The 23,471-nt window shown below is 34.0% G+C and overlaps 1 protein-coding gene across 1 annotated transcript; it reads left to right on the forward strand.

Annotated features, from left to right (window-relative positions):
- Nucleotides 1-1,922: 1,922 nt before the first annotated feature.
- On the forward strand, nt 1,923-20,888 carry LOC149806526 (UDP-N-acetylglucosamine transferase subunit ALG14-like). The gene is made up of 5 exons (XM_089954195.1): nt 1,923-1,953; nt 10,380-10,531; nt 15,076-15,198; nt 16,884-16,943; nt 19,570-20,888. The coding sequence occupies exons 2-5, from the start codon at nt 10,469-10,471 to the stop codon at nt 19,735-19,737; spliced, it is 414 nt and encodes a 137-aa protein (XP_089810321.1). The 5' UTR covers nt 1,923-1,953; nt 10,380-10,468; the 3' UTR covers nt 19,738-20,888.
- The last annotated feature ends 2,583 nt before the right edge of the window (nt 20,889-23,471 follow it).

Raw genomic sequence — 23,471 nt, forward strand, 5'->3', positions numbered from 1 at the left:
ATGTCTCAAGTGCTTTTTGAGCCACCTCAGTTGCTGTAACAATTTTTTTTGTTGGTTCGACAATTGTTTTAAATAACTGTTCTGTACCCTCTGCAAATTCCACCTGAGACTCCTCACGTGCTTGTAGTTGCTGCTTGACAGCATCACGAACAGGTATATTTTTCTTAATTGACCCTAGTCTCTCTCGAGCTAATCTAGCTGTGCAAGATTCCATTATTGTTATAATAATGATTTAATTAGTCACACACTACATCAGCAGAGAGGGTGTGACCAAAAATGAGTGTCCGAAAGGTAAACAAAAACACGCATACAAATTTGAAAACACGACCGACAAAGATGAAATAACAAAATGAGCTAACCCAATTAGAGAAACTCTCGGTTTTGGTTAGAGGCTTCGGTTTGGCGTTATTAACCTTGTATTTTTCATATTTTTCGTTTGAAGTTTTATTTTCAAAGAAGACTCTTCTAAAAAGAGGTCGGTTCACCTAAGCCTATAAATCATCCCTTCACCCGTGATGATATTGATTTTCGGGTGAGGGGCTGATATCACCTATTCATTAAAAGATGCAATTATCTTCATCCAAATTTGACTGCACTCATCGATATATATTTTTATAAACTTACCGGTATTTCTCGTGGTTCTGCAGCTACCGTTGGCTGAAGGGTTCTTTTGGTAACATGTAGATTATATTTCCTGAGCAAATCATATGTTTGATGACTTGTAAATCCACCTGGAATAGCACAACCTTCTCTCCTGTGGCCATTTTGAATTTCGCGCTTGATATGGCTGTTACTAGTACTATTAATAGTACCCCTACTCCTATCTCGTGGACCTCAAGTTGAGGCTACAGGTATAACGGTACAAATTGTACAATCCAGGTGGGAGGAGCTTAAGGTGTAAAGAACAACGCTAGCTGTGATTGGTGCATTATGTAAGAGTTGTACTTGTTTGGCTTTTAAAAAAAGTTGAGCCTCTTGCCAACATTTGAGATTATATTAATTCAAATCTAGATCATATTTTGCATTTTTTATGATTTTTTTTTTAAATGTGGTACACATGGCTGAAAATTTGTATGTTGTGACTAGATAACTCTTACCCCTGTCTAGTTCCAGTAGAGTTATTTCTCTTAAATTGAATGGAGTACCTGGTTTTGTCCTTGTCAAATTGACAATCCAACATTGTTCTCTATGACAGTGTGTAACATGCATGCTGAAATAGGACAGAAAGTATATTTATTTCACAAAACATTAGCATTGAGGTATATGGAAAAACAATTTGTACCGTGATACCTGCAATATCGTAGCTAGGCTGTTACCAATTACCGGTAAGTGTCTAAAGTGTACGCGGGGTTGTTCCGGAATGATATTCATGCAGCAAAATTGCATATTTTTAATGAACAGGTGACATCAGATCCACAACATAGTCCATCAGTATCATAACATATTTGTGGGTTTGATTTATCGGACTTCGGTTCACCCTCCTTGCTGCTCAGGTTATTTTCAAAAGTGACATCTTTCTGGGTAAGTACGCACCCCACGCCGCAGTTTTAGTAGTGTGATTTTTACGACTTCAATAACTGTTAATTTATATTAAGAAATGCTTATGTATGTATGTATGTATGTATGTATGTATGTATGTATGTATGTCTCTGTCTGTGTGTGTGTGTGTGTGTGTGTGTGTGTGTGTCGCTCTACAGTTTCGTATTTTACAGGGTTAGGATTTTAAAGAAAAAGTATTTCCCCGGCTTTCCTCATTGGTTATACTGGCTATTTAAAAAAGACCTTGTATATCTTAGGTATATTTCAAAGAACCTTTAATTCCCTTTATTTTGGTGCATTATTGATGTGTGTACTATGGGTTATAGAGTATACAGCTTGGCCTTACTTCAGATGTGCATCTTTCAACAAAAGTGCTAGCTCTATTTGGTCATTTTCACTTCCTGAACCTCAGAGGTAAATTGTATAAAAAAAGAGCCGATAACTTTTTTACATGTTATAGATTTGGTAATTGATTCACTGCACTTTCAGAAGCTGGTATTGTCCAGTCTTGCAAAATTTATTTTCCCTATTTTAATAGCTGCTATGTATAGTGTACTTTAGACTGAATTTCTAACACAAGGGAGCAGTCATTTTAGTTAGCATTGTGCTTAAATCATGTAAAATTTCCAAAAGTACAATATCCAAAGAAATATCATCCACAATACATTAATGTAACATAGAGGTATGCCAACATTCTCTCCATTGTACATGTTTTAAATCCGAACTACTTCACGTTACATACGTTACTCTCTCAAAAGTACATATTAACTGGTGAGCGCCCCAACATACATACATACATACATACATACACACACACACACACACACACACATATATATATATATATATATATATATATATATATATATATATATATATATATATATATATATATATATATATAAAAGATCTTCTCATTTTCATAACCTGTAACAAATTGGAAGTGGTTGTTAGAATTTTACGACATATCAAAAACAAAATGGATACCGAATTAGGCTTAATTGCTGTATTGATAGCAGTTGTTGTTTGTTTAATTCCAATTTTTGTCATCTACTTTTCAGTAAATAGAACATGTAAAACAAAGAACCCAAACGTGAAATCCACGAGGCGAACCAATCCTGCATCAGTCATGATAATAGCTGGATCGGGTCAGTAGGCACAAACAAAAACATCTGACACATGTTTCCGTTCTAGTCGCCTGTTTTCGCGTTAAATAATGCGGATCCCACTTGAAGTTGTTTTTCCGATCTCATGCTTTCCTTAATCTCGTTTTATTGACTATTTTTGTTGTTAATAATCACTGCGCCATCTGTAGATCACATATACGTTCAGATGTGATAATGGTTTGTTTTTTATCATAACTAAATAGTCTTTCGGCAATTTTTCCTTTTCTGTTAATTAGCAGCAAAATAATGAATCAATACAAAATTTAATGAAGATCTACTTTTCCGTTGCCCTCTGTTCACATATAAGTCGCATACATCTCATAACAAAAGCCAGATTAAGTCAAACTCTGCTGAATTTACGTTGACATTAGTTGCCAGTGCCTCCAGCCTAATAATGGGATTGACAAAAAGTCCTACATGTAAGACCTCCACAGGTCTTACAGCCTAACTAACGACGCTATGTAGCGTGTTTTGATGTCGACTAACATCGTTACAAAAGTCAAATTTTCAGGAATATTTTTCACAACTGACAACTAAAATAACGACGCTTTTCTACAAAGTAAAGTCATAATGTTTTAGTCAGACTTTACTTACTCTGATGTCTTTTCTCTAATAAATTCAAATTCTCACAGAAGAAATGGACCTATTTTTTCAAGTTTCGTTGGCCTACATTTCAGTTGGCTGGAAAGCGATGAAAGCCAGGAATGCTGAAATCTTATTCTTTAATGAGATGAGTAAAAATATATTATGCCTATTGGACCTGTAAGCAATGGTTCATTTCATTCAAAAAACATATCCCCAACATGAACCTACTTGAACCTACTTCAGCATACCTCAACTACCATCGCATTGCAACAAATTCAAATGTATGTCAATGGAACATAAAAATGCATCCATTTTCTAGTATAATATTTTCATTCTGCCAGGATAAAGAAAGCACAGTAAATATATTAACTACACATAAATTAGTGGAAGAGTAATGATGTAGGTTGCCAAGTGTGTGAGATGTTCCTGAAACTTTGATTACTTATTCCGATGTCATATATAACGCTATATAAGGCCGTTATTTGGATAGTAAGACATAGCACTAAAACAAAAACATGTGCTATGTCTTACATTGTAGGGCTAATATTAAGGTAAACATTATTAAAGGGTCATTGTATTGAAACCTTGATGTCATCCCAGAATGTTGCAATAATTTGTGATTTATACTTAGTGATAATGTCAAAATATATGAATGAAATTATACCAGTAATGATACTAATGAATACACTGTAATGAGCAGCAGTAGTGAATAAATAATATGTAATTAATCCCCTCAGAGGTGTAAGTGTAATTAATAATAATTGGCAAAAAAGTGCCATCTGAGCCTAAAGAGTAATCTATATATTTTATGCCATTAATACAGAAAACCATATGAGAAATGTACATTTACTTTAGCCTGGATGTGCACTTAAAGTTCTTGTTACAAATCAGCTAACTCTGTGTGGATTAGTACAAGAATGAAGATTTAATACAAAATAATACCTTATTTATACTCAACATTCACTTTTAACTAGTCAACAGTTCTACCCACATTTAGTCAACAGTTCTACCCACATTTATCGACATCACTTATGTCAACAAGCCATGTCAACAAAAATACAAAGTCCTAGTCCTGTGGTCTGTTATTACTGCCAAATATTTTATGCTTATGTTGACAGAGAGATAAAAGAATAACTACATTTTGACAGAAGCCCTCGGTCCCAACTTGAATAAATATTTTGTTTTCTATACGTTTATCTCAACAAACCGCCAATTTTTTTATGTTGCCCCAAGTCTTTAATTCTGCATTCACATAGGGCATATGTTTGGTCTTCAGATTTTGTTTTCATGGTGACTTCAACATGTGCACCCATCATCAAAACAAGTCAGCTATAATCTATTATAAAACATTGCACCCTTCAATAAAACAAGTCAGTTACAATCTTTTATAAAAAGAATCACCCTTCATTATAACAACCCAGCTAACATCTTTTATAAAAACAATGCACTCTCATTAAATGAATTCAGCACATATATTGTATAAAGGCAGTGAAATCTGATAGATTGTTGAGTCTTCAAACTGGTTATCCGAGTTTTGACCAGATTTATTGTGTTGTGCAAGTTTTGTATTCTGTTGGAAAAATTAAATTTATACTTGTGATGGTTACCAGTGTTTTCAATGTGCAATGGTTCGACCGGATTTTTTTTCACAATCAAGCTTATTGTCAATATCAGAAAAGCACATGGACATTTGGAAAAGTTTCAGCGTGTCATACAGAGAGAACACTTATTGAGGCTAAGACAGAAGAAGCTTGCATAAAATTCAGACCTATCTACATCTCTGTCTGTTATGCTATCTTTCCATTGGCAACTTCATTAAGTTTACCTCTGTTATCACAGGCAGTCCAAAATGGAGGTCAGTTTGTGTACATGCAGTTTCATGCTGCTGGCATGTTGGTTGACATTGGATTGTGGTGTCATATGTCATTCTATCTCTACATAAGCTGATAGTATACAAGTGTTTTTCAAATTGGTTTTGTCTTTTGCCTTCATTTAATTAAATTTTTAATTGTTTATTTTCACAGTGTAGATCTTATGCACTGATGAAATGTTGTCCCTTACAACTAATTTCACATACAGGTACAGCTGTATATTCTAAATTTATATTTGTCAACCCCCACCCCCACTATAACACTTATCTCGACAGCTGCTTATGTCGACAATATTAACCATGACCCCAAGATGTCAAGATAAATGGGTAGTACTGTACATCACATGTTTAACTTTCACTGAAAGGTTGTAAAGTCCAGTCCATAAATTCTGAATGCTGTATTGCATCACTGTAGAATTCAGCTTTCAAAACTTTTCTAGTGCTATTGATTTGTCCTTTTCCTGATGCAGCCTGTTCTTCAAGTTAACAAAATCCCTCTCTAACATTTTTTAGTAATATAACATTCATGAGTCACATCGATAAAGCCTGTTTCAGTTAATATTTGGCTCCATGTTTTTTTCAATATAGACTGGTCTGCTACTTAAGTGTGGATCAGACTGTAATGAATCTTGTTCCAAATTCAAGAAACCCATCTGTTTTCTTTTCTTAAAAAGTAATTTACAGTTACTATAAATAGAAAATAAGGAAACTGTTTGATGTACATAGTCAAATGATTGTGCACATCAAAAATATAAGATCAGTAGACAGCAGTATCCCGTTGTTAGCATGTATGTCAAAAGAGTGCCTACAAAAGCATGCAGGACAAAAGTGTGCAAGACAAAAGCGCACAAGGTATAAATTAAAAAGTTAATATGTCAAATAAATAAGCAAATATTCACTATTAAAAAAAATGTTTAATATTATTAATATGAGTTTCAGTGTATTATTTATATCACTGTTCAAAATGCAACATTATGTGCATAATTAAGACAAACAAACAAGTTATAAAAATTACGATTTTCATTTCATTAACTTGTCATTTTTCAAATTGCAGTGATGACTGCTCAGTGGAAACACTGATTCAAACTATTACTTTATTTCTTTCGAAATGAGACATTTATCAATCAAAGTCATAATAAGATTACATGCTTATAGTTTATGCTGAGCACTTTCGACGGTGTACATTTGATGGGCATATTTTGCTGCATGCTTTTGTCGGCATGCTTTTGACCTGTGCGCTAATGACAGGGTACTGTAGACTAGACAAAGGTCTACAATGGATCTATGTCACATGACAAGAGCCTCAAATTATACTTGTTATTCCTTGTCTTGCTCACTCCTGATATTGCCAGATATAATCTTTGATCTGAATTTAGAAACATGGGTTTTGTTGCTTTTTTTATATTTTACATGAACTAAACAGGTACACTGTTGCTAATTTTATTACCTGGATAATTGTGAATGGGCGATTACCTGGGTACCATTGACACCTTAATATGTAATTAAATCTTACAAAGTTACAAAGAGGGAAATAAAGATATAAAAGAAAATGAAGAATGATATATTCAGAAATCTTAATAGCTGCAGTTACAGAATCTATCCATTTTATAGTGTGTCCAGAAAAGATGGGGAAGTAGCACTTTCAGCTATATAGAAAAATGAAGAGGATGAATTCTTGCAAAGAAAAACCTCTCTATAAATGAAAAAGCCCCCAAAACCTCAAACATCTTTTATCGAAGCATACATGTAACAGAACCAGGATGTTAGACCAGCAGATGTAAAAAATAATTGTATTAGTAGATTGGCTTCAAAACAATAGATTTTTAATCAACATAAACTCCACATATTTCAAAAGGATTGAAAACAAAACAAAATTTTTGCTATGATATGTATTTTCAGTAATGATGCTAAATTTCTGATGTCTACACATATTTTAACTTCTCTGTTCCATTTGGGGTACACAGTATTTACAACATCTATACATGTACCGCAGTAGTCCTGTTTTGTCTGTCCAGTCGATTATGAAAGCCCATTGAAGGACACATTCACCCTGGATTTACAATGCACTGCAGTAGTTCTGTTTTATTTGTCCAGTCAGTGATGAAAGCCCATTGATGGACACATTCACCCTGGATTTACAATGCACTGCAGTAGTTCTGTTTTATTTGTCCAGTCAGTGATGAAAGCCCATTGATGGACACATCCACTCTGGATTTATCTTGAGTCTTCTGATTGGTTTGAACCATAGAATTGCAAAGTTCATTCAATTTTTTTGTTTCATTTTTGTTTACAGTGCATACAGATTGGGCTTAGCAGTAGTTTGTTCACTATGAGCTACAAAATTAAATTAAAATGTAAATTTATCTTCTGTCTTGGTAACCTTAGTGAGTCAGATGACTTGTTTGTACAGTTCACTGCTTAATGAGAAAATTTGTCCCACCAGCTGATTATTATGTTAGAGAATCAATTGCATCTTAAGATAGGTCTGCAACTTTCCACCCTCTTTCTACATCAACATGTCTTTTTATTACTGTAGTATCAGTGCAAGGGCTGGTAGTGAATTGTAAATTTTTTATTGGTTTTTAATTTTGTCATTCTAAATGCAAGTGTTTTATTGTTTGAAAGTTTTCAGTATAACTGACCTATTGGTAGAGATAGCCACCAACTCATTAGCTTAGAAAATCACCAAATCAACATTTCATTATATTGGAAGCAACCCCCATATAAAGCAGTACTGATATTTAGACCATACTCTTGGTTTCCAATAGAATTTTCAAAGCAGTCAAACAATTTTGCTTTAGAACAATGTTTATTATGGGATAAACCAGAGAAAAAAAGCTGCACTTTGGAATTTTGGGAATTCTTCATTCCAGATTTTGCTGTGATGAAACTTTTGTCTTCATCAATTAATTAAATAATGTTCAATGTCACTGATGTCTTTACTTTGCATATTGATAATTATTCTATCTAATGTGGTATTTATTTATTTGTTCCATTTATACGTACATTCTAAAGAGATGGAGTATCTGATATCATTTTGGAACCGCTAAAATATATGTATGTTTACACTTGTTGTTGGCAGTAACTCTAATGGCATACAAATGGACAAGCCTAAAACAATTTAAGTCTCCAAATTACTTGTTTTTGTGGAAATTAATTGCTAACTGCTCGTTTTTATTGAAATTAACTGCTAACTGAATGTTTTGACCACCTTTGGCAGCTTTGGCAACCATTAATGCTAACATTGGTAAATGAAAATTTGATGAGAAGTGTTTGAAATATATTATGATCTGTAAGTGATATATGTCATCCAAGTGATGAATATCCAACTTGAATACATGACAAGGTTTTCATGTGCCCATGTAGGGATAGTAATGCTTAACAGTCCATACATAGAGATAGACTGACAGATGACATTAGAACTAAGTGAATTACTGTGCCCATGTAGGGATAGTAATGCTTGACAGTCCTTATGTAGAGATAGACTGACATATGACACTAGGACTAAGTGAATTACTGTGCGCATGTAGGGATCATATTGCTTGAGAGTCCATATGTAGAGATAGACTGACATATGACACTAGGACTAAGTGAATTACTGTGCGCATGTAGGGATAGTATTGCTTGACAGTCCATATGTAGAGATAGACTGACATATGACACTAGGACTAAGTGAATTACTGTGCGCATGTAGGGATAGTATTGCTTGACAGTCCATATGTAGAGATAGACTGACATATGAAACTAGGACTAAGTGAATTACTTTGCCCATGTAGTGATAATATTGCTTGACAGTCCATATGTAGAGGTAGACTGACATGACACTAGGAGTAAGTGAATTACTGTGTGCATATAGGGATAGTAATGCTTCACAGTCCATATGTAGAGATAGACGGACATATGTCACTAGGACTAAGTGAATTACTGTGCCCATGGTGTGGTAGTATTGCTTCAGAGTCCATATATAGAGATAGACTGTCATATAATAAACGGGCTAAGTGAATTACTGTGCGCATGTAGGGATAGTATTGCTTGACAGTCCATATGTAGAGATAGTGTTACGTATGTCTGATTTAATTTATATTTATGTTAATTTTATTGTTTGTTTTTCAGCTTTAAAATTTTTGTATTCTATTACATGCTATTTTATTATATTTGTTGTTTTGGAATTTTTTTCCAGAAAATAGTTTGACCCTGACAGATTATTTGGTAAACACTTAAAGCTGACCTAGTTCCTGACCTTAATTCAAAATTAGTCAGAGCCACGTGAACAAGTTCTTTTTTTATTTATTTTTATTGTAGGAATGGTAAGAGTGAAATCGAGGCTATATTGAATATGTGACCCTCAACTTGTAAATAGTTTTTAGTGAAGTAAACAACTTTTATTCTTAGAATAAAATGATTATTTTTTGTCAGTGTCATGCTGAGAGTACTTGATGTAAATATGATCACGTGACCCTCATACGGGTATGCATTCTGTGTCTCAGAATTACTGTATAACCATTATTTTAGAGAAATACAGTAAGTCTGGGCTTATAACACTTAAAGTCAATGTGTTCTTTTGTTGTGTCAGTTTGGAGTTATTTTGAATTATTTGTATTCAAAAGGATTAATATATGTGTGCTCAAATGAAATTCTTAAAGACATTTCTATAAAAAAAATATTTGGATTTCCAACATCGGAGTGTTATTTTTTGTGTTTCTACAAAGAACTGTAGACAACACTGTACCGGATACAGCATGTCATTGCCTTCCATCTTGGATTCTTTGTCGGGATTCCAACTTGAAATCATTAGAACATTTCATTATTAGGACTTATAAAATTTTATTCGTTGATTATTCTTGGATTACTTTTGGATTTGATTCTTAAAACCATAAGTTTTTTTTTCTTCATTTTTACAGCATTTTTTCAGGGAAATAAATTATTTGTCTAATTTCTCAAAGTTTGTTGTTTTCACTCTTTCTTGTGTTACTGTTGATTCAAGCCTAAACACGTAACATAAGAATAGACTGACATATGACACTTGGACTAAGTGAATTACTGCATAATTCAACTTTTCCTTGAAGGTGACAGTGACAAAAATAGATGTACCACTACTAATGTTGCTGCTACTATTGCTAAGTAGTGTGACTACTACTACTGCTAGCACTGCAACTACTATTACTACTACTGCTGCTACTACTACTACTACTACTAATATTTATAATTATTTTTATTAGGAGGGCACACCAAGGAAATCCTTAGTCTTGTCAGCAGTTTGGGTTCCCATTACTCACCTAGGTTTTATATAATTGCTAATACGGACAAGATGAGTCGACAGAAGATTGAAGCTTTAGAAGCAGAAAAGATTAAAATTAGCACCAGAGAGGAGGTAAGCTGTATTATAAACTCTTCTATACCATGGATGTTCAGATTATTTTTTTAACATAAATTTGATTTTAGGAGGTACATGTGAAATAAGTAACTGATAAAAGTAGGTAATGGGTCTGTCTCACAATAATGATTGTACTGGGTCACAGCAAATGACAATTTCTCAGCCCACCTAATAGCCTCGACATTTATAAATCATTGTTTGGCAAATTCATGTAAGTAACCCAGTTTGTACATCTAGAACAGAAAAATTAATTGCTTTGTCAATTTTCATGCATTATTTTTTCTGGGTTAGTAGGACAGAATTAGAATTGTTACCACCCAATGCCATGTAAAATATATTCATATCCATTTATTAAATTTATGAGATGAAATGAATCAAATCAGATTTTAACCATACCAAATATATTTTGTTATTTTTTCCTTCATTATAATTGCTAGTAGCAAGTAAGTTTAAAATCTATGGGAGATTCCAGTACTGCCACCATGGACCACCTGGAAAACCCTAATTTATGTCATAGGGCTGATATATGCTACGATAGTAAAATGCATACTTACATTAAACAAAATTTTAGTCAATTAGACTATCAATCCATGTTTTAGACTAAAGTGCTATCCGTTACGGATCACTGCCATCTCACCTCTGTCTGCGTGGGTTCAAGTCTGAGATTCGGCCAATGTGGGTATGTGAGAAAGCTTGCCAGTAGCTTCTCGTGGGTCGGTGGTTCTTCCCGGGGTTTTCACAGGTTCTTCCTCCACCACTAACACTGGCCGCCATGCATAGCCTATCGTGTGCTGAACAATGGCGTTAAACCCCAACAACAATAACAACAACAACGTTTTAGAATGTTTCTTGTTCCACATCTTTAAAAAAAAACTGGGCAATATTGTATTTGCAATTCCATCCATCACTTAATGCAATTGTTCATCAGACTTTGATTTTGACTCAAGAATGATAAAGCCATTTGTAATAAGAAATTAAACATTGGAAACATGTACATCATTCATACAACATTTGGGGGCCTGTCTTCAAAGTCAACAATACAGCTTAATATTTTGTTTTTTATCACACTTTCCAGTTGACTCTATATTAAACTTTAATTTGAAGATTATGGGATAAAACTTTGTTTACTTATACATCATTATTAGAAGATATATTGCATACCCCTGCCTTTAGGGTGAAAGTTACAGCTTAGTGATTTGTTTTCTATCATATTTTCACTTCTGCTTTATAAAATTGAAAGCCATTTGATAATAAGAGCAAGGTATCCATTTGATAATAAGAGCAAGGTATCCATTTGATAATAAGGGCCGGGTATCCATTTGATAATAAGGGCCAGGTATCCATTTGATAATAAGGGCCGGGTATCCATTTGATAATAAGAGCAAGGTATCCATTTGATAATAAGGGCAGGGTATCCATTTGATAATAAGAGCAAGGTATCCATTTGATAATAAGGGCAGGGTATCCATTTGATAATAAGGGCCGGGTATCCATTTGATAATAAGGGCAGGGTATCCATTGTTCTATATCTTCCTATAATTTACTATATTTGGGGACAAGCCTATATTTACAATATTACTGGCTTTATTCACTTTTAAGTTGAGTCCAACTGCAAACTGTGCAGACCTAGATCTGCCATCACATTATGCACCAGCAGATCTGGGTCTGTTCAGTTTGTTAGGATTAATCAGTAAAACAAACAACATAGACCCTGATCTGCTGACACATTATACTGTGACAGATCAGGATCTTTGTTGATTTATAAATGGGTATATATGGTATTCTATAATTTTAGACAGTTCTCCATGTCCTTTCTGTCAAAGATCCAGGTAAGTAAGTATTAATTAGAAAACTGAAAAGGCTAGTGCAAGAGAATTGTATTGTACATTTTGGTGCTTGTTTTGAAAAGCTGGTAATTCCTTTATGTTTAATTGATATGTACTTTTTTCCGTGTCTTTCAGTTGCCAATGCCTATGCCAGCCACTTAATATTTTGGATGTTTTATAAGATTGAAAATAAAATGCTTAGTTACTGCTACTACTACTTTTACTACTGGGGCCCCGAGTGTTGTTGTTGTGGGGTTTTATGCCATTTTTCAGCACACGATATGCTGTACATGGTGGCCAGTATTAATGGTGGAGGAAGAACCCGGAAAAACCCCGGAAAGAACCAACAACCCACGAGAAGCTACTGGCCAGCTTTCTCACATACCCACATTGGCTGAATCCGAGACTCGAACCCACACAAACAGAGGTGAGATGACAGTGATCCGTAATGGAGAGTGCTTTAGACCACTCGGCCACTTGGGTATGATGCATTGCTGTATTGCTTGTAATCTCTTTTACATGAAAATTAAATATTTTGTTTAGTTACGTGTAACTTTGATTTCTGTAATACATATCTCTTGTACAGAACCATCCTGTCCTGTGACAAAAGGTACTGACTGACTTATCACAATGGAGTTTGGAACATTTTAAGTAAAATCTGGTTTATTGTTTGCTGATTTTCATACAATATTTGCATCTTTTTTCACAAACACATCCATCTTATGATTTTGGATATCATTTATCTACAAAAAAATAAATGCTCACATGTAAAACAAACTTTTATATACAAACAATTTTAGTTTAATTATCATGTTAATGGATTAGCTGTGTACAAAAATTACAGGAGTGCAATAAATTACCAGCAGTACAGTATGCATTGCACCTTCTGCAAGACTCAGAGAATACAATAATAATAATAATAATGCTTTATTTATGGAGGATGACACATTAGTCAAGGACTATTCTCCCTTGAAGCCCTCTTAAGGAGAGAATAACAATGCACATTATATGAAGATAGCAATAATTACTGTTTATTTTAACATGTTTATTATTAAAATATGAAATTCCATTATCTATTAGAAACACATACATGCTCATGATATCTCTTCTTAAATACTCTAATATTTTCAGCAGATTTTACATGCAGTGTAAGTTTATTCCACAGAACTGTACCAGAGTATTGGAAACTCTTTTTAAATCGCTTTGTTCTTGGTTTTGGTGCTAGAAGGTTTCTATGTGATATTGGTCTCAACTGGTATTGTGTTGAAAAAGGCCTGAATAAGTCCTGAAGATACTCTGGTGCAGTTCCATGTAGACATTTATACAAAAGAACTGCCTTGTGAAAATCTATCCTGTCATATATTGTGAACCATTTGAGTTCTGTAAATAATGCTTTTGAGGGATGATCAACAGATGCATCTAAAATTACATGTGCTTCTCGTTTCTGAAGTTTATAGATCTGTCAAGCTCAGATTTAGCAGTTTCCCCATACATTAGAACAATAATCCATTGTTGGAAGAATATATGACTTGTAGTTTAGATTGCGAGTTTCCATAGGTAAATATTTCTTGATTCTGCTGAGAAGGGCTATTTTGGATGACAGTGTTTTACAAAACTTATCAATATGGTCATTCCATAATAAATTATTATCTATGGACACAGCTACAAGCCTTTCATATTTGACATATTCTAATGGATGATTTTTATTGCAAGAAATAGTTTTGGGTTCCCTGACTCATGATGTCCCCAAAATCATACATTTTGTTTTACCTTCATTAATTACCATCCTATTTTGTTGTGCCCAGTTTTGGACTCTAATAAGGTCTGAGTTTAATCTTGTTTGGATAACTTCAGTATCAGAACTAGATGTATACAAGGTTGCATTGTCTGCAAACAAATCTGTATTTGTGGATTCATTATTTAATGGTAGATCATTGATATAGATAAGGAAGAGGAGAGGGTCCAAAACTGAGCCTTGAGGGACCCCTGAATGAATAGTGTGAGTTTGAGAGCTAATATTGCCAATGCTTATTTGTTGAGACCTTTGGTTTAGGTATGATCTAAACCAGTTTAAAGAAGGATTGTCAAACCTGTAACAGTTCAACTTTTGCCGCAGAATTTCATGATCAACAAGATTAAAGGCTTTCTTGAAGTCAAGGAAACCAATCCCAGTCATATGTCAATTATCCATTTCCTTCAACCAAAGATCAATTAATTTGGTAAGTTCTGTTTGGCACGAGTGGTACTTTCTAAATCCTGATTGTGCTTTATGAAATAGAGAGTATGTTTCAAAAAGCGTATAGACCTGAATGGCTACACGCTTTTCAAATAGTTTTGACAATACAGGTGGAATAGATATTGGTCTGTAATTTCCTGGATTTTCCTTTTTTCCTTTCTTATAGATATGTGTAACCTTTGCACATTTCAGTGTTTCTGGAAAATTACCACTCATTATTCTTAAGTTTATGATATGCGTTAGTGACTTTGTTATTGCTGGTGCAGCAATTATAAGGTGATTGCAGTATGAGGCACAGTAAGGTGGTATACTCCATGGTAACCATGGAAAGCATTATGATGAGGAAAAATTGTCACACCTTTTCTGATACCACTCTGTCTCCAGATTTACTAATGCATGCACTAATGAAAATACCTGGAACACAAACTACCCAACAATATAGACTCAGTATACCATAGCATGTTTTTTTATAATTCCAGTATAGCATCCACACCATTCCAAGAAGTCGTGAAGTTAGGCAGTCCTGGTTAACAACAGTTCTGTCCACAGCATATGCCATACTGTATTCATTTCCACTAGTTTTCAGACTAAAGCCAGAAGTGGTAAAAAAAATTGAATTCTAAATAATGTTGTTAGAATTTTTTAAAATTGTTTTGTTTGGTATTTATGCATTGAATACACTGCAAGGTTATCATAGAATACACTGCAGGGGTATCATAGAACACACTGCAGGGTTATGCATAGAATTCACTGCAAGGGACAACAATACCCGTGCTCAGCTAGCACTGAAAACTTAAAATCATTGTTTGGCAAGTGAACTGTCATGTCAGTAGCCCAATGTTAGGAAGAACAGAAATTCAGATTTTGATACCTTTTTTAACCTGTATGATCTTTGTTGGACAATTAGTTAAAAACATGATTTGTGGTCCCCGATACACTGTTCATCAGATTAGAGAAGCAATAACCAGCAAGTCATTCATTAAGTTAATGTCAATTAACCATATTTACATCAATTCCTGACACCACACACACAGTAAATGAACTATCTCTTAAGTGAAATTTCCATTTCATTAATTGCAGGTTAAAACATGTTCATACGGTCATTAATTGCAAGTTATAAAATGCCTGTGTGGTCATTAATTACAAATTATAGCATGTCATCTGGTCATTAATTAATTGGAAGTCATAACATGTTCATATGGTCACTAATTGCAAGTATGACATGTTCATATGGTCATTAATTGCAGGTATGACATGTTCATATGGTCATTAATTGCAAGTTATAACATGTTCACATGGTCATTAATTGCAGGTTATAGCATGTTCATGTAGTCATTAATTGCAAGTTATAACATTGTTCATATGTTCATCAGTTGCAAGTTATAGCATGCTCATCTGGTCATTAATTGCAAGTTATGACATGTTCATCTGGTAATTAATTTCAAGTTATAACATGTTCATCAATTGCAAGTTATAACATGTTCATATTGTCATTAATTGCAAGTAATAACATGTTCATATGGTCATTATTTTCAAGTTATAACATGTTCATATGGTCTTTAAGTGCAAGTTATAACATGTTCATATGGTCATTAATTACAAGTTATAGTATTTTCATATGGTCATTAATTGCAAGTTATAACATGTTCATATGGTCAATAATTTCAAGTTGTGACATGTTCATATGGTCATTAATTGCAAGTTATAGCATGTTCATAAGGTCATTAATTGCAATTTATAACATGTTCATATGGTCATTAATTCCAAGTTATAACATGTTCATATGGTCATTAATTGCAAGTTATAACATGTTCATAAGGTCATTAATGACAAGTTATGGCATGTTCATCTGGTCAGTAATTGCAAGTTATAAAATATTCATATTATGGTCATTAATGGCAAGGTATAGCATGTTCATCAATTGCAAGTTATAACATGTTCATATGGTCATTAATTCCAAGTTATCACATGTTCACATGGTCATTAATTGCAAGTTGTAACATGTTCATGTGATCATTTAACAAAAAAAAACATGCACAGAATTTGTGCAAAGACCTACTTTATTTCTGGGATTGTAACAATTATCAACAGTTATTATTTTGATGGCAATGTTACTGCATTTAGTTTTTGACCAACATAAACCCATTACCTGACATTATTTGAAATATAGTTTTAAAAAATATATGTTTTTGATGAAGAAATGAACAAATTGTTTCAGACTATTTTCATATGTTTCATATTAGAGTGGCTAGTTGATGTGACTTAATTATGGTTTATAACATTTCAGATATTATGTAATGGACCAGGAACATGTATTCCGCTTTGCATGGCAGGTCTTGTTCTGAAGGTATGTACCCAAACTCTGTATAAAATTCAAACTACTTTACATCATTGCAAGCCACAGGTAAAATCTGATATGCTCTCTTTTCATCCATGACTGCATGCAGTAAGATATCCTAGGTTTTCATAAATATGTATACTGGTATACAAAATTACATCCCCAGAGAGCCAATGAAATAAGCTCTTATATGACCTCATATAAATCAAAGGGTGACTCAATTTATAAGAAGACGTATGATTGGCTTACTAAATCCATACAGAAGGTCATGTTGGATCAACCACCCAAGAAAATTTTACTCAGATTCACAATGATCAGTTAAACTTGTTTATGCAAGAAAGTGAAACAAGGAAATCTTATCAAAGGCAGCTAGGGGTAGAAGGAGAGTATAGAAGATTTACACCTATGTTTTGCAACAGTATCTTGTATTTATGGTTTTTCATTTCTGGAACCAGACAAGTATTCTAGAACCAAGATCACTCTTGTTGCTGTTGTTGTTATTTTGGATGTTGGAAATCTGTTTTTCAAAAAGACTTTGATAAATAGAAAATTCCACCTCCTTATAGGAACAAATCTGCATCTGCCAGTTTTATAGGAACACTGGTTAAGAATATATCTTATCTTTCATCACATGACTAGTCTTATATCACATGACTCGTCTTATATCACATGACTCTAGTTTTATATCACATGACATTAAAAGAACAGCATTTTGTTGGCACATTGTCACTCAGATGTCATATATATGATTGTTTGCTGTTTTTTTATCACTTTAATTGTGGTAATCAATGTATCCATCTGCTTTTTAACCCCATTTCTTTTTAGTTTAAACTGAGTTCTTCTGTGTAGTCAAAACTTGTAATGCTCTTTCTGAGTATAAAAATTTTAAAGAATATTTTCTCTTTTTTGTACTTTGTCTCTACCACTGAGGTTCAGTTTTGTTTTGAGACCTGGGCTTTTTAGCTATCATTGTGAGAAAAACGATCCTTCACTAATATTAATATTGGATCAGGCATGCAACATTTTGATTTTTAGTTTGAATTTTCCAACCTTTTACTGATGCATATAAAGGGTTCTGTTACTCATCCTTTGCCAGGTACTACACAGTGTTTATTGTTTAATTTGAAAGGGGTATATTTAAAAACTCAAGTATCTTTTACATTTAAATGATTAAATAATTTTATGTAACTCAGATTGTTGAAGTGTATTGAAAGGTACAACTTTTATTCTATATAAATAATTTTTTAAAATATGAAATGGAATATAAGCTATTTTTGTACATTTTGTTGACCCACTACAACAGCAAACATGCATCCAGCTTAGAATTGGCTAGCAGCCTCTGTGGTAACCCACACATAAGTAGGTTTAACAAAAGACTTGCTTGCATTTGGTTCATGCATCAGCAATGTTGGAACCATTTCTGTCATCAGACACTTGGCATGCATCAGACCAGCTGGAACCATTTCTGTCATCCAACACTTGGCATGCATCAGTCCAGCTGGAACCATTTCTGTCATCCAACACCTGGCATGCATCAGACAAGCTGGAACCATGTCTGTCATCAAACACTTGGCATGCATCCACCCAGTGGGAACCATTTCTGTCATCAAACACCTGGCATGCATCAGACCAGCTGGAACCATTTCTGTCATCCATAACCTGGTGCACATCAAACCAGCTGGAACCATGTCTGTCATCAAACACCTGGCATGCATCCACCCAGTGGGAACCATTTCTGTCATCAAACACCTGGCATGCATCAGACGAGCTGGAACCATTTCTGTCATCCAAAACCTGGCACGCAACAAACCAGCTGGAACCATGTCTGTCATCAAACACTTGTCATGCATCCACCCAGTGGGAACCATTTCTGTCATCAAACACCTGGCATGCATCAGACGAGCTGGAACCATTTCTGTCATCCAAAACCTGGCACGCAACAAACCAGCTGGAACCATGTCTGTCATCAAACACTTGTCATGCATCCACCCAGTGGGAACCATTTCTGTCATCAAACACCTGGTATGCATCAGACTAGCTGGAACCATGTCTGTCATCAAACACCTGGCATGCATCAGACCAGCTGGAACCATTTCTGTCATCAAACACATGGCATTCATCAGATGAGCTGGAACCATGTCTGTCATCAGACACCTGGCATGTGTCAGACCAGCTGGAACCATTTCTGTCATCAAACACCTGGCACGCATCAGACCAGCTGGAACCATGTCTGTCATCAAACACCTGGCATGCATCAGACCAGCTGGAACCATGTCTGTCATGACTGAAATACATCATATAACTCAGATCATTATCTAAACATTTAATGTGCTTATAAAATTAAGTTTTCAGCAAAACTCTAATCTTGGCATGTATATAATTGATGTTTATTTATCATTTTATACCCAACATAAATTATGGCAATGACATTTTGCTCTTTAATCTTTATATTAGGTATGAAATTTAGCACTAGCCTTAACCAAGGACATTGCGGCAAGTGCTGAAATATTTGTACGAAAATTAGCGTTAATAAAATTGCATAAGGACTTATACATCTTGATATTGCTGTCTATGACTTATTATTGACAAGATCTATTATATATCTATAATAAAATGTTTTAAAATGTATTTTCAGATATTTAGAGGAGATTTGAAAATAGTCTACGCAGAGAGTATCTGCCGAGTCGAGACACTGTCACTTTCAGGAAAGATTCTGTATTACCTAGCAGATTCTCTCTTGGTACAGTGGCCAAGTCTGCATCAGAAGTATCCTAGATCTACATACATTGGAAGGCTTGTCTAGGTTCTACAAATCCTTGATCAGATGTGTCCTATATCTACATATATTGGAAGGCTTGTCTAGGTTCTTCACATCTTTGGTCAATTTTGTATAACATTTGACATACCTTAGATGAGACCAATGAGATATTTCATGTTGAGGAGATTATTTTTTTAAATCAAAAAATTAAAATTGTATGAGAAAGAGAGAATACTTGTATACTGGTATCTTTCAGACAGTGACAGTTTGTATGATAGAAAATCTGCTTGCATATTGTATCCATCTAAACAGATTTCATGCTGTTATCATCATTTTTATTTACCAAGTTGTATCATCTAGGCAAATAAAGAATGATCAAGTTCTAAGACTCAAAGTTGTCATATTTCTCATGTATAAATTGCAGACAGCATAGAATGAGATCTGCAATATCATAATACTCAGGCATATTAGATTCAATGTAAGTGAAAAGTACAGACATTGATCTGCCAGTGCAGATCTGGATTGCAGTGTTGACTTTGATCTGTAGTGCACATCTGGGTTATATTGTAGACATTCATCTGCCAGTTCTGATTTAGATAACAGTTTAGACCTTGATCTGCAGTGTTTTCTGGATTACAGTGTAGACCTTGATCTGCCAGTGCATTCTGCATTACACTGTTGACATTGATGTGCATTGCATTCTTGATTATAGTGTAGTCCTTGATCTGTAAGTACAGATCTGGATTACATTGTAGACCTTGATCTGCACGTGCAATCTGGATTACATTGTAGACCTTGATCTGCAAGTGCCCATCTGGATTTCATTGTAGACCTTGATCTGCAAGTGCCTATCTGGATTACAGTGTAGACCTTGATCTGCACGTGCAATCTGGATTACATTGTAGACCTTGATCTGCAAGTGCCTATCTGGATTTCATTGTAGACCTTGATCTGCAAGTGCCTATCTGGATTACAGTGTAGACCTTGATATGCAAGAGCCTATCTGGATTACAGTGTAGACCTTGATATGCAAGTGCCTATCTGGATTAATGCTATTCATAGCTGAGTGCACATTATTCAAAGGTATATATGCTTCCTATGCAATATAAGAATGTAAAATAAAGGATTTAATGAAGTTTCAAAAAGCACATCATATAAGAAGATTTCCAAGCATATAATAAAAATAATCGTCTTAAGACAGCTCTAGCGTTCCATACTTACTACTGAAGATATTCATTATTGTAAAGGATTTCATCTTATTGACTGATAATGTCTGTCCATTTATCTCTGTCAGAAAGTAGGTTAGGGTTTGCAATTAGGTCATTTTGTAAGACACTATTGCTTGTAGGGTTACTTGACTTAGTATGTAAATGTTTCACAAAAGGGACTACAGATATCAATGAGAACATGGTCACAGTGACTTATTTATCATGGTTTTCAGTCTGGATATAATGATACTGGTGGTTTTCTTGTTATAAAACAACAAAAAATGTTTTTATAATAAATATCATACAAACATTTAACTAGTCTCTTCCTTTAATCAAACAACAATTAATTATGGCCTGTCAATCATTTTATTTTAAATAACAGTTCATTTTGGCCTGTCAATCATTTTATGTTAAATAACAGTTCATTTTGGCCTGTCAATCATTTTATATCAAACAACAATTAATTTTGGTCTGTCAATCATTTTATATCAAATAACAGTTAATTTTGGCCTGTCAATCATTTTATATCAGCAGTGTTTCCTCAAAATTTTTCTATTTTTATCTATGACACTGATGTACTTTATTACTTATGACAGTTGGAGCCCTGAGTGGCTGAGTGGTCTAAAGCACTCACCATTCCTGATCACTGCCACCTCACCTCTGTCTGTGTGAGTTTGAGTCTCATGCTTGGCTAACATGGGTACATGAGAAAGGTTGCCAGCATCTTCTCAATGGTCAGGGGTTCTTCCTGGGGTTTTCCAGGGTTCTTCTTACACCAATTATACTGGCTGCCATGTGTAGCCTATCCTGTGCTGAAAAATGGCATTAAACCGTACAAAAACAACAACAACCAATGACAATTTGCTACAGCTGTGTAAGCTGCTTGTATGTGACAGAAAATAGAACAATGCTTTGAGTTTCAAAACTACTGAATGTATCAGTGTACAGAAAATAGAACAATGCTTTGAGTTTCAAAACTACTAAAGTTATCAATGTACAGAAAATAGAACAATGCTTTGAGTTTCAAAACTACTGAATGTATCAGTGTACAGAAAATAGAACAATGCTTTGAGTTTCAAAACTCCTAAAGTTATCAATGTACAGAAAATAGAACAATGCTTTGAGTTTCAAAACTACTGAAGTTATCAGTGTACAGAAAATAGAACAATGCTTTGAGTTTCAAAACTCCTAAAGTTATCAGTGTACAGAAAATAGAACAATGCTTTGAGTTTCAAAACTTCTAAAGTTATCAGTGTACAGAAAATAGAACAATGCTTTGAGTTTCAAAACTCCTAAAGTTATCAATGTACAGAAAATAGAACAATGCTTTGAGTTTCAAAACTACTGAAGTTATCAGTGTACAGAAAATAGAACAATGCTTTGAGTTTCAAAACTCCTAAAGTTATCAGTGTACAGAAAATAGAACAATGCTTTGAGTTTCAAAACTGCTGAAGTTATCAGTGTACAGAAAATAGAACAATGCTTTGAGTTTCAAAACTCCTAAAGTTATCAGTGTACAGAAAATAGAACAATGCTTTGAGTTTCAAAACTCCTAAAGTTATCAATGTACAGAAAATAGAACAATGCTTTGAGTTTCAAAACTCCTAAAGTTATCAGTGTACAGAAAATAGAACAATGCTTTGAGTTTCAAAGCTACTAAAGTTATCAGTGTACAGAAAATAGAACAATGCTTTGAGTTTCAAAACTCCTAAAGTTATCAGTGTACAGAAAATAGAACAATGCTTTGAGTTTCAAAACTACTGAATGTATCAGTGTACAGAAAATAGAACAATGCTTTGAGTTTCAAAACTCCTAAAGTTATCAGTATACAGAAAATAGAACAATGCTTTGAGTTTCAAAACTCCTAAAGCTATCAGTGTACAGAAAATAGAACAATGCTTTGAGTTTCAAAACTACTAAAGTTATCAGTGTACAGAAAATAGAACAATGCTTTGAGTTTCAAAACTACTAAAGTTATCAGTGTACAGAAAATAGAACAATGCTTTGAGTTTCAAAACTACTAAAGTTATCAGTGTACAGAAAATAGAACAATGCTTTGAGTTTCAAAACTCCTAAAGTTATCAGTGTGCAGAAAATAGAACAATGCTTTGAGTTCAAAACTACTAAAGTTATCAGTGTACAGAAAATAGAACAATGCTTTGAGTTTCAAAACTACTAAAGTTATCAGTGTACAGAAAATAGAACAATGCTTTGAGTTTCAAAACTCCTAAAGTTATCAGTGTACAGAAAATAGAACAATGCTTTGAGTTTCAAAACTGCTGAAGTTATCAGTGTACAGAAAATAGAACAATGCTTTGAGTTTCAAAACTCCTAAAGTTATCAGTGTACAGAAAATAGAACAATGCTTTGAGTTTCAAAACTCCTAAAGTTATCAATGTACAGAAAATAGAACAATGCTTTGAGTTTCAAAACTCCTAAAGTTATCAGTGTACAGAAAATAGAACAATGCTTTGAGTTTCAAAGCTACTAAAGTTATCAGTGTACAGAAAATAGAACAATGCTTTGAGTTTCAAAACTCCTAAAGTTATCAGTGTACAGAAAATAGAACAA

The sequence above is a fragment of the Sinohyriopsis cumingii genome, chromosome 1, assembly GCF_028554795.1.
Source record: "Sinohyriopsis cumingii isolate HCF-2022 chromosome 1, ASM2855479v2, whole genome shotgun sequence".
NCBI lineage: Eukaryota > Metazoa > Mollusca > Bivalvia > Unionida > Unionidae > Sinohyriopsis > Sinohyriopsis cumingii.